General features: G+C 43.3%; 1 protein-coding gene across 1 annotated transcript; it reads right to left on the bottom strand.

The window, feature by feature from the left end:
* Positions 1-10845: 10845 nt before the first annotated feature.
* On the bottom strand, positions 10846-17549 carry BMP10 (bone morphogenetic protein 10). The gene is made up of 2 exons (XM_037371817.1): positions 17057-17549; positions 10846-13472 (listed from the first exon to the last, which is right to left on the bottom strand). The coding sequence occupies exons 1-2, from the start codon at positions 17388-17390 to the stop codon at positions 12529-12531; spliced, it is 1278 nt and encodes a 425-aa protein (XP_037227714.1). The 5' UTR covers positions 17391-17549; the 3' UTR covers positions 10846-12528.
* Positions 17550-20261: the final 2712 nt, after the last annotated feature.

The following is a 20261-nucleotide window of genomic DNA, read 5'->3' as shown; positions in this document are numbered from 1 at the left end:
TATAGTGGCCATATTTAAAAGATAGACTTTCCAATAGAGGTCAGGTGGGCTGGAAATTCCTACGTGCATGGGGGGAGCTAACAGCCTCAAGGAATAACATCAGCATCTTATGAGTCAGTATTGCTGTTGGGTGCTCTAAGATAAAGAGGGTTTTCCTTTTTTAAAAGTGAGCTTTTTCCAGAGACAGAAACGCATGGGCCTGCCTATGCCAGACCTGTGAAATTTTGCATCCTTTTCAGCCCTGAGCATATATCCTCTCAGCTCAGCCACACAAAGCCCAGAGCCACACCTGAATCCTGGCATTGCCCAAATCCTGCTCTGGCTTTATCGCACTTTTGGATCTTCTGTGGAGACACCAAAACATGAGATCCACAAAAACTGACTGATGCATGACCTACATTTCCTTCCTCCCCCTCTTTTTGCAGCCAAGCTGTGAAATGTTTGGGGGGAAGAAGTAGCAGAGAAAGTCTCTCCTGTTCCTGCTTGTGTACTGCAAGGGACGTTATAAACTCATGGAGGGTTGTTTGGTGGCTGCCTTTCAGCTCAGCAGGCTTTAAGCATTGATTCTGGATATCCTAGGAAGTGTGAAACTACTACTATAATATAGAAGTACAACAGACTGTCTATCATAGAGAATAAAGCCTGTAAAAAAGATCCTTTTCAAACTTGTCCTGGGCCCTGTAGGCTTGGAAACTGCCAAAAAGGCAGTTTTTTATAGCCTTAACCTTCACACTGCACAGACAGAGGACCCCAATGCATTCCCTTCAAGGTGACGGGAGTGTACGATAACCCCCAAAACATACCAAGGATTTTCCTCTCCCTTTAAATGTGATGTGGCTTTCCAAATTAGAACAATTAAAACCACAGATCTGAATGCATCTAAAACTGTTAAACTATGGATTACGGGCTGAAAATATGACATATTTTAGGATATAGTTTCACTCCTGCTCTCACTGTCTAGCATTCTTTGTGATAGAGCAAAAATCTGGTTTGCTTCTTAGGTATTTACTACATGAATTTAGGAATTCACTTTGTTGTATCCAGTGCGTTTGGTAGGCGTGAGAGGCAAGACAAGTAAAATTATCCTTCTCACATTATTCTCTTTGGATCCGAGCCAGTCACACTTATGCTGACTTATCCCCTCGTATTTTATCGAAGTTGCTTTTTGGCATGATAATAACTTTCCTTTTTTAGCTTGGCTTACTGCATAAAATAGCAAGTTGTTGTGGGAGGCGAGGTGGACGTGCAGGAAAAGTGTCCAGCCACTATTTAGGATGGCTTATACAAACCACAGAAGAGCCGTAAGAACATGTTGTTCTCCCCAGCAGTAACAGAGTAATGCAGTCCGTCCCTCCTTTACATGGCAGTTGAACGATACCCCCCAAACAGGCGCTTTAAGAAGAAAAGAGTGCCAAACTGAGACTTCGTGTATGAATAACTGTTCACCAAGGTGGAGAGAAGAAAAAGTCCCCAGACTTTCAGCCAGACCCTCCCTGGAAGCAGTCCCACTGTCCCGCTTTCTTTGTGTTTTCCTGCCACCTTGCTGCAGCACAGGGATGCTATGAAGCCAGACAGTCAAACTGGCCTGGAGGAAAAATAACCTGGCAAAAAAGGAGCATCCTGATAAAGCAAGGGCCAGCATGGGGGCAGGAGCAAGCAGGGACAGGAGTTGTCCGAATAAGCACTCCTTTGGAGAAAATGCTCATCTATTCTAGCACAAAAAACTTGCAAGTGTAGGAATCCTGAGTTACTCAAGAAGATAAAGACCCTGAGCACTTGCACGGTGATTACTGCACGGAGGCTCCAGCTGGGACAGTTTCTTCCTTGGATAATTCACATTGCCAAAGGCTCACTGCATGCATGGTCTCCACCAAGAACGATTTACCCTTCTAGCTGTTTTCCTTTACAAGAGTCTTCTGAGTAGGCAGTTCCCATAAACAGAAGTACTCAGCAGTTATTTGGGAATTTGATTTCTTAAGAAATAGGGCTTCTAACTGCAGCTGAATACAGCAACCAGGTGAGTGATACGAATTTGGGTGCAATTTTCCTACCTCTAAGGCTGTGGGGCAGAGCAGAGAGACCTTAGTGGTGCTGCCACTGCAAGACTCCAGGGTGTGCTCAACCTTTAGCAAACATCAGAGGATTTACCAAGCTGAAACATCCTACAAGCAGAGAGCTCAGCAAGAAGGAGGCATCCCGTTTTCCCCTTGAGTCCATCGTGTAAAGAAGCTTCACAAAAAGCTTTCTTCACTTTTCATGCATAATCCCATCCAAAAGGTCTCCCTGCACTCCCGTGCCAAGCTTACCCTGGTGAGCCTTGCACAGCAGAGGGGAACGACACTCCCAGTGCCGTCAGCGGGCACTGGTGTGGCTTGTGAAAATTTGCTTTATCACGCGTAAAAACATGATGTGATATTTCAGCCCTCTTAACACAATGTACCGATAACAGGAACTGGGAACAGGGGAATGCTCCTTTAATCTCAGCTGGCTGAAATGCTGTTTGCTGCATCCAGGGAGCTATTTCCAAACGAGTGCATTTTAAAACCAGCCAGCAAGGCAGTTGCCAGGCTTTGACCTCTTATTAAAGAAGTGAGGATAAGCATCAGCTTAGCATTTGCTTTCTGAGCATGTGAGAGGTAAATTTTTCCTTTCCCCAGCAGCATGGCCTTGTTTCCTTCCTCGGCTCCCCGATAAGAGCCAGCACAGGCTGCCATCCAGCCGGAGAGGCTCCCCTTGTGCTCTGCATGCTCTGGATGAGGTCCACACTTGATCCCTAGGGCCAGTGCAGGTTTTGAGTCTTTTCAGTGACACCTTGACCCTGTGCATCCCTTCCTGGGGCTCAGAGGATGGATTTTCTAATTCTGCCAAGTGTTGCCCCTGCATGCATCCACATTTCTGAGTCAGGAGGTCAGCCAAGCATCCCAAGGACAGTTGTTCCCAACACAACAGCTACACAGGCAGCGCCAAGGAGTGAAAGGTCAAATGTCCACTGGAAACTGGAGTGTTGTCACATCCTGGGAAAGGATGTTTCCACTGGGGGAGTAGGAACATCCTGCTCCCTCACCACCTTCCTCCTATCCAGTGTAAAGAATGCTGCGTAAATAAGTCTGAAATGGGGATAGATCACAGTTACAGTTTGTAGAAGACCTGGGACACATGTTTAGAAACTTGTTAGCTCCACAGACTGCGTCTTTCCTGCAGCTGGCAGTGGAAGGGCATTGGCTTAGGGTCAAGGATAGCACAAGAAGTTATGGAAAAGCAACAGCAGATTAAATTGCTGTCATCCACTCTGACCCGCTTCTGCTCACTCAAATATAAAGCCTCACTGATAATGGCAAGCAGGATGGCTTTTAAAAATAAAACTGTAGCAGTCTTTCTTCCATTTTGTAAGGCTGTTAAGAAATCACATGCAGAAACACCAGCTGGCACACAGCACCCTAGCATCCTATCACAACTGGGAGATGGAGCTGTAATGTGGTTTGTAATGTGGCTTTTTAGGACACTGGTGTAGGGCTCAGACGGTTAGACTGCTTTTTGCTTGACCTGTTCCATGTCTTAGCTCCTCATCCACTTTTAGCTTCAATGGCAGCAAGCAAGGAGCCCACTGCCCATTAAGGTGAGCCTGCACCAGTGCAAGCCTTGCAGTGCCTTGGCCAGTCAAGGCAAAGGAGTTTGCAGCAGAGTGCTCAGCACTCACCACTCAAGCCAAACTAATTAGGTCTCCTGTCCCAATGAAAGCCAAGCCGTTGGAGTCACAGATTTTTGCTCTCCAAAACACAACACAAAAGTAATGAAGCCTTTGAAAAAGTTTGCAGAGCACATATGAAGCAGAGCCAGACAAAGACTTGGGAGTCCTGAATCCCAATCTACGATATAAATATTTGCGATAATAACTAGGTCGGCCAGGCTTGCCAGATAACCCTTCCTTTTATTAACTTTAGGCTGGAGGGTTTAGGCCAGAAGTGTTGACAACATTGGTGTCAGTGGTGAAGACATTGGTTTCTTCCCCGAGAAGAACGATGCAAGAATGAGAGAATGATGCAAAAGCGGGACGGTTATTGCTAGAACAGCTGAAAGCAGATATAGAGGTGCAATTCATTTGTTCACAGAGGTGCTATTGCTTCCCAGTGGCTACCCAGTCTCTCGAAGGCTGCTGCATTCCCGTGTGCGGGCCAACCACAGTGTGCACCAGGGTCTGCCTTAGCCAACTGCTCTATCTTAAAAGTTACTCCTTTCCGTTGCAGTAAGAGCAGGGGTTAATGCAACTCTGGGGAGCTCACTGAGGCTCTTGTCTAAATCGTTTGCCTGTCCTGGAGCTCATTAGCGTTGCATGCAGTGCCCTGAACAGTGTCACGGAGGAACGCAGGAACGCGTGTGGCAGCCCCCATCAGGAAGGCCGCATGCCCCACAAAGCATGGCCTGCTCCCTCTGCCATTAGCTCGCTCCTCAGGGCATGTTGCTTATCTCTAATGCACTAATTAGGGTGGACAGAGGAAGCACAAGACGTGCAATCAATATTATTGGGCCAAATTTGCAGCTGGTGTAAGTTGTCGATTGGCAGAGGAGTGCAGAAGAACAAGAAATGATGTGAGCTAGAGAAATCCCAAGGGAAAAGGAGGGAGTTCAGCAAGGAAAGTAACTGTGTTTGAAAGCAACTTGCTTTCCTTGAAAGAATGACTTCAAAATTGGTACAAAGCTATAAGTGAAAATTTATATAGCAGGTTGGATTTGCATGATGTCATGCTATTTTGTGTCTATCTCAGCAGCAACCAGCTACTGTAAGCCAAAATCAAATCACTTAAACTGTTTCAACAGTTGGATCAGCCCATCTAGCCTCCTAACTGTGTGTCTCTGTCTCCCATGGATCCCCACTCCCATTTTAACCCATGGGGAAATTCAGGTTGGGATTTCATAGTGCAGATCTGGTGAAGAGCAAGCACAGTAAGCAATAACAGGTGAACAGTTTTACCAGCTACCGGTACCTGTAGAAATGGTAAAAGGGCTCATTTTTCCTACAGTAAGATATCTGCTCTGCTCACAGTTCAGCTGGCTTATGTTTCAGGCTGTAGGCTTCTCTGTATCAGTATCTTGAGCTAGGCATCTAAAATCTGGTAATGATAAAAGCAAACAGAGCACGTTCACTATTGTAGGATAACAGGTTTTGCTTTCCCACTCTCCCAAAGCTTTGCATTTCAACTCCGCCTGATTAGCCAGCGGTGACAGCTCAGGAAATGGATTCCACCCAATCTCACAACAACTGATCTAAAATGCTCTAATCTCTGGAAAGATAAGGAGTTGCTACAGCAAAGCCAACATAAACCTGAGAGCTGGGGGGGTGGGTGGACTGTTGTTTAGCCACGTTGCTAGTTAGCTACTGTACTTGATTTCAGAGACCACCCTGTATTTAAACCTTCTCACTTAACTTGACACATATCTTTTCAACACCATCTGAAGCTCACATCCTGGATAGTCTCAGCCACACAGACCTGCAGGACATTGTTTGGGGAGCTCTAGTGCTGCGATGAGCATCCCCTCATCCTAAAGTCGCTGCAGATATGACAAGCAGCAGCTTCTGTGAGATACAGTTATGCAAATATTGAATTAATGGTACTTCAGCTGCTGATTTAAAATAAAATACGCTGTATTTTCTTTTTGGACCATACCTCACGCCACCACAGAAAATGTAGTATTTGGAGCTAGGAAAAAACCTCACCCTTCTTTTCAGGAACCATTGCTCTATGTCACGGAAATCCATTCCTCTCATATGATTTCCTTTATTACAGCCATGTTGATTGCTTTTATCCCTCATATTTCCTTTGTTTACTTAAAAAATGCATTCAAAGGTCTTGCTAAGCCCTTGAAATGCTGAGCAGGAGGTCGATTAATTTGTGTTCTGAACAGGATCACATTGGGCATGTACCCAACAGCAGAAAATAAGTAAGCAAACTTCCTATTGCCAACATAAGCTCATTTACCCTGAGCTGGATATACTGCAGTATATATGTTAGCAAAACTCTTCTGTATTTTCTGGCGTTATCTGCTCTAAAAAGTAACTCGGTTTGCTGGAATAATGCAGCCATATCGTAACAAGTTTTGCCCGCAATGCTGTGTGGTGAGATGGGGTTGGAGGCAGAAATTCTCACAGCTAACCACTAGCTCAAATTCAGCTCTTATTGACATCTGAAGTGACTCTGTGAGAGGCAGGAGAGGAAATTGGCATTTACTAGCATGCTTCTGAAAGCAAATGCACTCAGTTGTTGCAGGAGACGTTTCCAAGACCTCAGCAGGAAGAGCTGGACCCCCTTCGACTATTCATCTTCTTGACAAGGGTATCAAAATGTGGACGTTTCCCTCCACTTTTGTCTGGGAAAAGCAGCAGTAATTCTAACAGCTGCTCCTTCTACTGCTTTCAACAGCCTCGCATTTCCCCACAAAGCTGCTCCTCTGTGAGAGGAGAGACATGCTAGGTGCCTCGAGTCCTGCTCCCTAGGGAATGGCTTGCAGAGACGTAGCCTGACAAAAAGTGTATTTTTCCTGAGTGAAAGCAGATGGAGAGTGATAGCGGGATGAAGAAGAGCAAGACAGGGATGAAGAGATGAAGGAGATGCGGCCAGATTTGTTCCTAAAATGTGCCCAGGGTTCTAAGGTCATTTTCAAATGACATTTTCAGCTTGCCCCTGTAGTGGGATGTGCAAATGAGATGATAACTCTGATAAACCTGCCTGCCCTTTTGAAATTCCTGGCTTTATGGTTTATAGAGAGTTTGGGTTTGAGTTTTTAATGGATGTCTCTATTTCAGTGGGCTTGTAATGCAAAACTTATCTTTTTCTTCTTACTGAGAAGGTGCTTTTAAAGAAGTTTATTTGCACAGCAGTAGGTTTGACAGTCTGTTTTCGCTAGCAAATATCCAGGGGTGCTAGGCCATAAACTCAGGTCCTCTCTGGGTTACAGCTGTGCCAACTAAATATGTGACCAGACCTGGCCAGCTAAACTGGCTTAATAACAGGTTGTCACAAACCTGCCTCATTTTGTCTGAAGAACATTCAGGGTAGACACATTTGGGGTGGTTTTCATCTGTTCCCATTTAGGCATTTAAACTCTAGAAATTCAAGTGCATATGTGTTGTCCCTTTACTTGCAGGTAAGACAAAGGGGCATCCTCCCGCGCTGCCTCTCTTTATCCAGTATCAGTGCCAGGAACAGCCCGGGTGATTTCTATGCCATGTCAAGGCTTAGCCTCAATGTGATCCTTTGCACAGCCAGGGATATTGCACCTGTGTGGGCCAATACAGGAGAAAAAACCCCACATTATTTCTCCCCTAGATGTCAAAGCAAGAGTTTAGAGTAAGACATGGGTCATGTTTTGTGGCTGCTTTTTGCTTTCTGTAATATAGGCACCTCTCTGACTTCTTCACTCCTGACATTGACTGTGCTAGAAATACACAGCTCTGGCCAAAATGCCTAGTTCCAGCACTAATATTCAACAATAATACACTCCATATAATAAACCTCTTCTTCCAAGGGGTGCTGATAAGAATTTCCATTTTTAGTTGAGGGCAAATGAACCATTCCGCTTTTATTTGTTGCTGTTGCAATTGAAGAAGGAGCAGAAGCTAATTTTTTAACTTTTCCTGTAAATAGTGCATTAATGAAGACAGATGGGTCAGCAGTATAAACAAAAACTCTATCTCAAGCTAGTTTTGTTCTGGCTTTGTTTCCCAATATAGTAAGCAAACCACCACCACCCTGGTTCCCATCCTATTAACAGTGCTTGCACTCCAAACGTTGAACAGGGTTATAAGGAAGTTTAAATTAACACTTGGCTGTAGTTTTTCAAATGCCTGAAGCAGATGTTCAAATGCCAGGAAAACTTCCTCTCTTTTTTTTCCCTCTCCCTAAAAAAATGGTAGATTTTGCTAGTGTTTGGCTCAGTGTTTCACAGAAAATATTTAACTGAACCTCTCTCATTGTGCTGTAGGTAAGCCAGGCACCAAACTGCCCCCAGTTGTTAAAACCTGCAGGATCCTTTGCTATTTCCAGACTGCTGGAGTTTCTGGTTCGCTTTGCTCTCTGGGCAGTCTAAGAAGGGCACTGCAGTAGCTGGAGCTCGGGAAGAGAAGGTTCTGGTTGCTACTTTGGATGGTGGTTGCTTTGGGAGATGATTTTTCTTAAGTTACCTCAGTTTTGGGGAAGCTGATCCCCATGTCTTTAGCTCGGGAATTGCTGCTCACGTGGTGGGGCCCACTGGCTTTGGAAAGAGGTATGTGTCCACAATATTCAGGAATAGTCTTTTTAACCTGAGAGTGACACTTGGGAACCTCCAAATGGGAACACCATGAGCCATCACCAGGCACTTACTGCTAGGGAGAGGGAGTGCCCTGCTTTCCTGCCAGAACAGTGTGGGGCTCCCCCCTCCTCCCCAGGCTCCACAGACCGCCCCAAACTACCCATCTCCCCAGGGCAAGGGGCTGGCAGGGCGGGGGCAGCGGGGGCAGGAAAACCATGCTGAGCTGTCAAGCTTTAATGCTCAAAAAGCCAGGAATCTGTTATCTTCAATGAGCTATGCAGGGAATCACAGTGAGCTGGACTCCAGGGATCACACTCAAGGGATAATGCCAGAAAGCTTTGGGAAGAAATCTATTTGAGGAATTTTAGTCCACATGCAGAGAGCTAAGAGATATGAATCATTTAAGGGAACCTCAAACTTTCAAGTGCTTCGTGAAATCTGGCATCGGTGCTGAGTGTTTGCACAGGAGACACAGTTACCATGATTTCTTCAAAGGCCAAGAAATGAGTAAGATATCTTTTAAGTTCATGCTCTTCTGGAGGCATCATGTGTGTTGATTTAAGAGCAGCAATCCAAGACCAAAGCTCTTCCCTCAACTCCCTTGCTGATAGGTTATCCAGGCTTTTCCTCTCTCTGTCTCTCTTGCTTGTTTCTCCTCCCACCCCTTTGCCTGTCCTGTCTATTTAGACTGCACGCACCGCCTGGCATTCTATACAGCGTCCAGCCAAAGAAGGGGCTTCATATCTGCTTACGCTTTCTTATACATATTCAATTAGAAACAGATGAAAGCAAAAATCCAACAGATATTGATGATTTTGGTGAGACAGTGTTGCTGCCTCCTTTAGTTATATGCAATAATTCATAGATGGATGGATGGATAGAAAGATAGATACTTCCATACTGAAGACATATTTTCCCAAAACTTTCTAAAATTGGTTTGCACTTTTAAGTCAAGCATCTGCTAGCATGTTGATATAAAATAGATCAGAAATTAAAGGAAAATCAATGCACACTACTATTTAATGTGAAAAATAAATTTTTAGAAACAGAAGAAATCACAGTACTAATGTGGATGGATAGAAGGAAGAAAGAAGGAAGACAGGAGTAAAGAAATAGAAAATGAAAACATGCAGTGGAATATTTTTTCAGGGACTTCTTATGACATTAGCAGCTCTTACAGCTTGGTAGCACCAGTAACACATAGCTCTTGTCATGCACTCACCACATTATTTGTAATAATAATAAATGTCATATCTATATGGACAGGTGTATTTTAAGCCAAGTACTTCCGAATTTGCAGAAGCAACCTTAATTTGCTACTTAGGGAAAACTCTTTAAAAAATAACTGTCCCATTTTTTGGGATGCTGTTTTCCCTGATCTCTGCCATCTAACTGCATGAACATCCAGCAAATGTCTTTGCACAATTATGTTCAAAGGTAAGGTAAAAGTAAGGTAAGGTTTTGCTCATAAAGCAGGCATGCAGTCCTAACAGACACACATTAATAAATGAAATAACCATTCTCAGTAGTTCTGATCTCAGGTTACGAACAGCATAGGTGCAGCTGAAGGATTCAAGAGATGCCCAGTTTTCTCCCAAAACAGCACAGTGGGATACATCTCATGTTTTACGGTCTTTCACCACAAACTCTGGCTGAAATCCTCTTCAATCAGCAGTACACTCCTTGTTCCTTTATAAAGAAAAGTTAACAATATAAAAAGACTCACTGGCCCCTAATTCTAAAAAGCTATCATTGATATTTTTACTGATCTTGTTAAAACTCACACATGCAGGTTTACTAACTGATAAAATTACATGCCCACCCACATTCACATTGTACTATGTTACAACAAATCTCTGGCAATAACAGAGTGTAAAGGAAGCCATTCTGCTTTGCTACATGGTCACTTGTAAATTTATAGTGATTATGAGTGATTGCAGTGGGTTACTTATGAATTTTAAGGCACAGGTCTCCCTGCACACTGTTCAGAAATGTTGCTACTGTTCAGTAAAGGACAGTGGTGCAAAAAGCCCGCTGGTCAGATCACTGCCACAGGAACAGTCGCAGAAAAGAGATGATAAAAGCAAATGTCGGATTATCTCCCTAATGCTGGATTATCACTCCTAACAAGGTGAATGGTTTGTCTTGGCAAATGGCTTCATAAGAATTGTGGATAGTTTTGAAAGGATCTATGTGGTCACACTTCAACCGTTGGCTGCTGCAGTTCATGTCAGCAGAGCGAAATATCACACCTCTTATGAATTCTTTTAATGTGCCATTAACCACAGACTAAGATTGCAGTGTAGCTCAGGGGAAAGGTCTGGGAGCGGTGTCAGTCACTCACAGGGTGCAATCTGTAGCAGGCAGAAAGCAGTACAGCCGCATGGCACAGCCCACTATCTGGAAACACACAGCACGAGTGGAGACTGCACAACTCTACAATAAACTACGCAGCTGACCACTTAAAGCAACGATACCCCTGCAAGAGTAGTTATACGTTGGACAAGACCGTACGAGCTCCAGAATGCTATTTAAATCACTCCAGTGACTGAACAGTTCTGCAAGCAAGGATGGTAACTGTGGTATATAGTATTTACAGACATCTAGGAGGGGAAAAAAATCAGCAACACCAATCTCTGCACAGCACAACTCAACAGAGAGATTCCATGTAGAATAGGATGGGTACAAGGTTTTATCCAAGTGGGATTACACACAAGCACAAAAATAAAACATTCTGTATTCTACATTATCTTACAAAGGCAGGTCAATAAATAGGTCAATAAATTATGGGAAAGGCAGAAGAGTATGTGTGAAAATAGGTGAAACTGGGTTTAGTTAGTGCGTGATGAAGTCTTTTGTGTCCATTCCCACAAAGTGTTAGAGTGATTCTTTCAAAGACCCTTATCACTTCCAAGGAAGATAACTTACCCTTAAAAGTGTAAAACACATGCAGGGACAGTACAGTAGGCTCTGGTACAGGCTAAAAGAGTCAACGTCACTTACACTTTCCCAAGAATCTGACAAATTTGCAGCTTAGTATAAATAAAGTGACGGGTCTATTGTTTCTCAGCTCTGACACCTTCTTATCACCACGATTTGTTGCAGAAGAGTGGCGGAAACATGGCATGTGACTCCACCATATACAGTTTGGGGGGGGGTGGCAATACCTTTATGAATTGACAACTTCAGCCCATACATAAAGGAAAGATCCTCTCTATCTAGCTGGCACAAAGGTGTTTCCTTTTCTGTCTAGCTCTCTGCAGACTAAATGCAATACTACTTGGCCACTGGAATTGGTTTATGTAGCTGTACTGTATGTAATTTACTGGACTGGGTAGAGGGACTAGTTTCTTAGCTGGTATAAACTGGTACAATTTCAAGGATTCAGGAAATTTCCTGCACTTCTTTCTGCCACATAAAGCTTTGGCCCTTGAGAGACAACACATGGCTAATGCGACAAAGCCAGCGCTGCTCTACACAGGGTGCTTTTGTAATAAACATGCACAGGGGGAATTTCTTGCCATTGCATGTGAGAGCACTGAACGTGCCTGGCACTGCTCCTGGGGCCACTGCTTTACTAAGAAGGATGGGAAAGGGAATGGTTCCCTTCCGCGCCAGATGCCAAATCGCCCCTGCCAGTTAACTGAGACAGGGAAAGATTAAAGGAAGAATTAAGAAAAAAGGAAAAAAAGTTTAACACCTTGCTGTGTCTTAGTGATTTAGGAGCTTGAGAATTATTGGGACTTCAGATCTACAGAGATAAATTTCAAAAAAATAATCTGAGCATGTAAGGATCTTTATAAAGATTTTACACAAAACTAAACAATCTAGGCGTGTATTGCCCATAGTTCACCTATCTTTAATAGCTCTGGAAATCCCTACAGATGCCAATCAACATTTATAAAGTACAAAAATATGCCTTTATTTCTGTGAATTTGAATGTGCCCCTTTGGCACAAAGAGCCCTCCCAAACGATCCAGTGATCTGCTCTATGCCCTGACAGGAAGAGAGACTCGGTCATAATTTGGACAGCAAAGAACAGCAAGAAGCAAGCAATGGAACAAAATATACATTCCCTACGGTCGTACGACTTGCCCACTCCCCATAACAGGAAACATACAATTATCTGTACATGCCTCATTAAATAACCTTATTAAATAGGAAATCCGAAATGTACAAATTTACAGACTGAATCATTAAATACTTCCCCTGTGCCCTCCCCCGTGCATGCGTTCCCTACTACTATCTGCAGCCACACTCGGATACCACCATGCCTTCATATTTGAACTTGTAGGTGACCACCCCTGCATCTAAGTAGAGAATAGAGATGGGATCAAGTTTGGTGGGAACGCAGCAGGCCTTGGAAGCTTTCTGAGGATTCTTCAGGTGAACCAACGTCTGGACAATGGCATGTTTCGTTGGTGTGACGTGCTCTGTTAAGGGGTAGGCGCATACTCCGTGGCACTCATAAGCTTCGTATCCCGCTGGGGCGATGATCCAGGAATCCCAGCCAATCTCCTTGAAATCTATGTAGAGTGGAGTCTTTTTACAGTAGTTGCCCTTTGCGTTCCTCCGGATTCGGGCAGTAGAGTCATAAATGATGTTGGAGCGCATCTGGAGCAACGCCTCCTCACCAGGCTGGCTGTGGAAATTGCCAACCTCCAGGTTCTCCAAGTCCACGAGCTGCTCATGATCAATCATTTCATTCAGCTCTTGCTTCTCCTCTTTTTTGTCATTGCTTTGGTCATCAGAGAACACAATCAACAGGGGCACATGCTTCGCCTCAGAGTTGATGTCGATATCGATTTTCCCCTCTCCATTCTGCTCCTCCCCTTCCCTGCTCTCTATATGAACTTCCAGCCGATGCGTGGTCAGCCCTGCCCTTCGCCAACGCCTGATGGCTTCCGTGACCTCGAAGCTCTCCCACTCGCTGCTCGTGCCATAGATCTGCCTGGATGCCAGTGCCACTGTCTTTCTCTCGTCTCCTAGCCCCATGTGGTCATTTTCCAGCACTTCAAAAATGGTGACCTTCCGGTCAAGCCCATCATAGAGCATTTGGTCCCGCTCCACCAAGGTGTAGAGCCTCAGCTCTGCCATGGTGATTTCTTCATGGTGAGGGATGGAAACATTGAACAGAAGAGGGTATTTCCGAATTCCTGTAACACCAATGGGGTGGGAAGCCAAGTCTGGAAACAACAAAGATCAAGTATTTTAGAAGGGTCAATACATTCAGCAACATGCACCGAAGTTCATCTGACAAGTTTTGCATTGCTTGGTTTCAGTCAAACGATTCCAGGAGAGTGGTTTTTCATCATTTCCCAAAATCCATACTTGGAAAAAAGGCCCATTTTATTTTAGATGTCTAAGGACAGCCAGATCCCAGACACGCTAAAGACCATAAACCTGGATTTATAGATTCTCCTTTTATCCCCATGCCTTCCAGGGACTTTCTTGTCACCTGGAAGGATTATGTATTAAAAATGTGTTGCCTAATACTGAAATACAAGTAATTTTTAGGTTGCTGCACAGCAACTATTTAATAAAAAAGGAAAAACATTTATTGGTGTAGGAGAGGAAGGGAGGAAGGATATGGCACTGGAGTGAACATGAGGTGGGTGACATGTAAGCTGCACATGCAAGAACGGCAGGCTGTATCTGTGTCTGCTTAGTGTTTCTGTGCTAGCAAGTATTCCCTTCTGCTGAAATATCCCTCAGAAACTGAAGGGCCAAGCACTAAGAGAGGAAAAGTTGCTTCAGAAGATGTAAAGGCTCTGGTTCAGAAGAGCAGGTGATAAACATCCTGTGTGAACTGCCAGTCAACAGAAATTCTGCCACAGACTCAGTGGGCTTCAAGTGAGCAGTCAAACAGCTGTACTCAGCCAGGCACTTTTGGCAGCTTTAGTTAATAAAACATATAAGAAGTACATAATATCTGCTTGTCAGTCAGGCTGTCTGTCCTATCTGCATTGTTTGTTTATACATAGGCAATATGCATTTCCTCACACAATGCAGAAATCTTAGCTAATGATTGTGTGTTTGTTGCTGAATTACTGTGCTGTCTACTTGTAACTCAGAAGACAGATTAGGACATAGAGACTATGGGCAGCATTTCTGCAAAGGCAGCCTATTTGTGACATATTACTATCTTCATCTCTGACTTCTCCAATTTTGATATGTTTGTAGAAAAATGACACTGATAAAGCTGCAAGCATTGGCGATGCTCCACCAGTGCACTTAAGCAAGCAGTTAACTTTAGCATGTGACTTGTCCTACTTAATTCCAGTTTTGAGGCACCTGCCTTTTTCTTTTTTTTCCATTTTGCACTTCCACCTGCTCATAAATGAAAAAATGAGGGGTGATTCTGGTTGCATTTCCCTACCTGTCAGTTGATAAAGATGGGGGCTGAATATACTCTGCACAGTGCCAGGGTAGGAGCAGACTGTGAACTGAAATACAATGCTATTCAAGCTTAGTTATCATCTCCATACTGGAAGTAATCTTTGGGGTCTCCTAGACCTTGATATGCTAAAGCAAGTCTGTAGTGATACATATAATGACAGGGTGGAGAAATGCCACCTGATCATATAGAAGACAAGCACAACTCATTCACCAGAAGGCAGGGGAAAGCCACATGATACTTAAGAAGCTGGGTGAGTGCTAGCAGGGCATCAGAAGTGTTCATTTCTGAGTCAGGATGTGACTCTGCTCTTTAGCTAGAAAGTCCATAGGGTGAGGTATCTCCTACTGTTAGCAGTATACCCCTAGGAGGGTCAGGAAGGGAGACTGGAGTCCACACAAAAAGAAAAATTTCTCTTAAGACCTTTATCCAAGTTTTAAGAAGATAACAGTCCCATTTACAACGGTGATGTTATAGTTCATTCGTTGAAACAAAGAACTAATTCCAGCCAAGCAGCATATTTCTGTAATAAAGGATTTAACGGATAATAATGAAACTACTATTGCTGCCAATTTTCAGCAGGGTAGGTAAACAAAAAAATTCCATAGTCTGTTTCTACTGTCTATATCATTGCAAGTAATTAATTTCTCTATCAAAAGAGCTGTTTAGCATTAAAAGGATAGCTCTTACTTATAGAGACTTTCAAGACACATAACAAACGTTAATTGCCCAGTCCCTTTAACTTTACGCGTTTATGAAGCTGTCTTAACATCAGCAGTCTCACTTCACATCTTGCTGTTTTGGATTGGAAGAGGTGAGAGAATTACTGAAATCACAGAAAGTTAAGCCAAGTTTACTTGATCCCCTGCAGAGAATGAAATAGGCATCAAATGTCATGGCTACAGAATGGCACGGAACTGCAAACTGCCACATCTATTACTGGCAAGAGTCAAGTCTGTACCATTTTCAGTGCTGCAAATCTGAAAGAATTTCAGTTCTGCCAGTGGAACAATTTCAGATTTATGTCACTAAACCACACTCTATTTTATTCTTTAGCATACCATACTTGGCAATTTTTATCCCATTTATTTTTTTTTAATACTGCAAAATGATAAAAGAACACCACGCATTCCTGCATGTGTTTTCATTTATGCTGATGAGTAGTGACAGGCATGGCTGTTCAGATGAATAACTGTTCACCAGTGGGTGTAACTGGTTTGCACCAACCCTTCAATAAACTTTCCCACACTGGAGAAAAGATTATGTAAAGAAGATTTTAAATCACAATGGAGTGCCTCTTCAAACCAGAAAGAGGTTGTGGCTAAGGAGTGCCTGGGCCTGGCAGAAGGGCAGAGCAGAACAGAGCTTCTGGATTCTCTCCTTGCATCTCACTGCATTGCAAAACTGAAATTACTTACATGTAGCCTCTCCTTATAGTTATCATTTTGAAACTGCAAATGTTAGAGAAAAAGCAATACATATATATTTATACTTCATCAATCGACAAAGGATGAGAGAAGTCCCACAGCAGTTTCAATAGCTGCGTGTGTGCCTGAGTAGTTAAAACGAACCAAAGCACTTGTATTTGTCAAGTGGAGAATCGGTATTTGGAATTGTTTCGTTGAAATACGTTTTTAACATAAAACCTGTGTTGGTGCAAGTAGGTATTGACAAACTACTGAATGTTAGCACTGAAACATTATCTTGAACTGAGGGGAAATGCTGAAGCAGAAACATATAGGGAACCTACCTAAGGTCACAATTCCACTTCTTCAGCTTTTTTTTTTTTTTTTTTTTTTAATAGGAAATGTTCTAGTCCTCCAAAGTAAAACCTCATGGTTATCCAAAATTCTGCCTCACGTATTTCTATGTATTTTTGGGACCGTGCTCAGATGCCAAAGGAAGAAAATGTTACAAATCTCAGGAGGATCAATGACAGGATATTAACAAAAAGCTGTATTAGGTTAAGTTCATAATAGGAAAATATTGCACCTTTGAACAGAGTGTAAAAACATTTCTTGCCTTAAGGTATGCATTTGAAAAATCAACAGGTAATTGCAAATTATGTGTGTCATTATAGGGATAATGAAAGTGGTGTCTCTAAATTATACTTGCTGCTGCCCAAACATTAAAGAAACATCTTCCCGCAAAGCCTTACAGTCTCAAAAGCAAAGGACAAAGGATCCTTCTCACAAGAAGTGTGATCTGGGTAACCCTGGCACATGCAGCGTTCACTGCCTGCTTCCAGTGCCACCCCCACCGAAAGGCCTTTTTTCCCCTAGTGCAGTTCTTGCCCCATGCCCGGTAAATACAGTTCACGCTGACTATGAAGACAGTCATTTCTATTTACTTCTAGAGATGCACATATCTTACCTTCATTTTTGAAGCTCCTAATAATATTTGCGGATGGCATAGATGTCCTATCAGTGGCAAATCTGTTGTACAGCTCTAGCATGTACTCTGGTGGATCCACCTTGGCCGTTTCGTGCAGGGGAATGTCAGACAGGTTCAACGTCTTCAAAAACTCATTTTTCATATTCTGAAGCAGCGTGTTGAAATCAACACCATCCTGCTCGGAGAGAATCTCGTCGAAAAGAGGCACGTCTTCCTCCAAGGAAGAGTGCTCCAAGCTCAGGATGGGACTGCAAGCGGCAAAGTGAACCAAGACACAGAGGACAGCCCACAGCTGGAGAACTACAGAATCCATGACTTCACTTGAGCCTCCAACCGCACTCAACAAGCTCTAGCTCTCGTGTGGGCTAAGTGGCGGTTTTATCCCCTGGGTTGTACACGGCTTGTGTCACAGAGAGATGACAAGTTTGGAAGCTCTTGTCTTGAAACTTGTGATCCGTCCTGTCTGTCTCCCCCTTCCCCCTCCCCAAAACCAGGTCTCAGTAATTGGATATGGCTTGCTCTCTCCTATGGTTGCCTTGCCTCTCTTATCTTGTGTAGTGTAAGCTGTTCACCAGATTTGTTGCTATCTCGCAATCCCCTTTCCCTTAATGAGCGTTTTGTAAACATTCTGAGCTAGGACACTCGGAGATAGGACAAGTTTCTCCTCAGAGAGGAACTGCCTGATGGTAGCTGATTTCCTTTGAACAACTTTCATCCATGCAGTTTTCAAGCTAACATGTAAATTCTACAGAGCCTCTGTCCAAACATACCAATTTCACACCAAGAACAAACAGTAGCTCCCCTAAGGTAACAGCTCTGCCCTTTTCAAAACTATTTTAGACCTAAGTTTTTACATCACAGTTACAAAGGGACTTCTTTGGGAAAAGGTCCGTTCTTCTGTGCTTGTACAGGGCAAAGCATGGGAGAAGAGCTCTAGGTATCACCACAATACTGGAGTCACAAGGCCCTGAAAGCAGAGCAGCAAATGAGCTCAAGATGAGCGAGGGGAATTTCTCTCATTGCAGCTATAAAGCTGTGCTTGGTGAGGGCTCCCCTGGCATGAGCGCTTCGAAGACAGGTCGAATGTGAGCCAGGGAGCGTGGCCTGTAAGGCTGCGCCTCGACTTCTTTTTTACATAGTCACCACACACCTGCAATGCCACCACACAGTTTACTGATGAAGGACTTTTTTTTCTTCTCCCCAGTACTTATTTTTGCTATAAACCACTCTTTCCTGACCTGAACATCAACACTAGTAGAAGGCTAGCACTCAGTGCTGCGTGCCATATAAATGCTCAGAATACAGAGAAGGGACTGGAGTGTTTGCAAACAGTTCAGAAAATCTTTCCTTCCTTCTTTATCTTATATATGTGAGTTGGCAGGTTATAGTTAATCTTGATTTAGTCACAGCACTGCCAAAGAGATTATCTAAAAATTATTGAAAACACATAAAGGCCAACAGACGACTCTGACTTCACCTTTACATTGATTCAAATAGCTCAGAGGCACAATGTGGGGAATATGGAAATCATTTTGCCAAAAAGGCATGTTAAAATTACTTAGCAGCCCTTTTTGCTTTGGTGTGCACGTTTCAACAAAACATGAGCATTGCGCATGCAAAAATTGGTCTAGTTCTTGTATAACATTGTCCCCTCACATTTCCTTGTTCTTCACAGACTTTTTAAAGTGCCCTTGTTTTGGCAACAGGACCAGAGCTCAGCTCCTATGGCCAAGTGGTTCAGCACTCAAGATAAAGGCACTTCTCATGCTGCAGTTGCTCCATGCAAGCACTAGAAACTTCACCCAAAGACTAAACCACCATGGATCTGCCGAGTTTTCTGGACTCTGCTTTTCCACTGTGGCTAGGTGCATCCATTGGTTTGTTACTCCATCTCTGAAACTTTCTTCCTTCTTCAACAGCCCAAATGAATCACTGGCACAAATGGCCAGTGATAAAAAAACCTCCAGCTAAATTAATTACAATGATACTCAAGACATTCCTGTTTTAAATTAATCCTCTATTTTTTCTTAAATATCTTTGTGAAAATCACGTGCTGTATTGATGTCAAGGAGCCAAGCATTATCATGGCCTCTGAACCTCATTTTATTCAACCTTTCTTCTTCTAAACATGGGGAACTTGACAATAGAAGCTAAGTACATTATCAAGGTCCCTGTTATTACTACACTACATTAGAAGCAGACATTTGAGCTTAGGAAGATTAATTTAGACCTCATTGTGGAGTTCATGGTTATCTGTGCAAGTGCATCTATAAATCCTCTGCAGCCTTATCAAAGGCTCTTCTCTGAATATTGTGGCTTTCCAGAGCTAAGCACAGAAAACTTAGGGAAATTTTGGAGCTGAGTTCGTGTCACTGTTAATTAACTTTAAAAGAAAAGTACAGTCATCTATTTGTTGGTGATTCATCACCTGACTATGCTGAACTAAGGTCCTTACTCCCATAGGAAGCAAGATTAACATTAAAAACCATGAAATGGACTTAGCCTTAACTCTTTCATGCAGCACAGTACTGGCTACTGTAAAGGAAAGACTTCGGGACAGCTTGTCACGGCCAACTGTGCAGGTAGTAGATTTGTCATGAGAGTGATAATACCTGCAGAAGTGGCTTCCTTTTTTTCTGCTTAAACATTTAATTTCAGAAATGCACTGATTTCATATATATAAATGCAGATACAGTTCAATGAAAGAGATAAGCACATTGTAAGAGCCACTGCTTGCTGGAAGTCAGCAGGTGCTGAGCCTTCTCAGCACTTCACATCATACAGCCTTATCCTCAGTCCTTGCTCATATCAGGTTTTCCTTCTCAGACACGTACAAGTAACAGCTTGACTGCACAGGCAACAGCATGTGGATATGCCTTGCGTAGCCTGTAAGCACTGGGATCTACAGTATTACATTGCTCCTTTCTGAGGGTTTGGGGTTTTCTGTGAGATTTGGAACTGAAGGTTTTGAATTTAAAAGGATTTATTTAGCATCTGCATGGCTCTGAGTAGCCGAGGCTCCTCTCTCACTATGAATGCACTGGCGATTTTGAGGACTGCACCTGACCATCTGACATTGAGTGGAATTCTCTCTGTTACTGTGTTAATGCAGACAAACAATTCTAGAGCCAGAGGAGCTTTTCTAGGTTCACTCCACTTTCCTGTATTTTAAAACTTAGTCTGC

The sequence above is a fragment of the Falco rusticolus genome, chromosome 20, assembly GCF_015220075.1.
Source record: "Falco rusticolus isolate bFalRus1 chromosome 20, bFalRus1.pri, whole genome shotgun sequence".
Taxonomy (NCBI): domain Eukaryota; kingdom Metazoa; phylum Chordata; class Aves; order Falconiformes; family Falconidae; genus Falco; species Falco rusticolus.
This window is presented reverse-complemented; position numbering and strand designations above follow the sequence as displayed.

What these genes read in the sequence shown, in the direction of transcription:
- BMP10 (XM_037371817.1), bottom strand. Translation starts at nt 17,390, where the DNA reads ATGGATTCTGTAGTTCTCCAGCTGTGGGCTGTCCTCTGTGTCTTGGTT. An exon ending in TAGGAGCTTCAAAAATGAAG is followed by an intron (nt 13,473 to 17,056) that starts GTAAGATATGTG and finishes TGTTGTTTCCAG; the next exon opens with ACTTGGCTTCCCACCCCATT.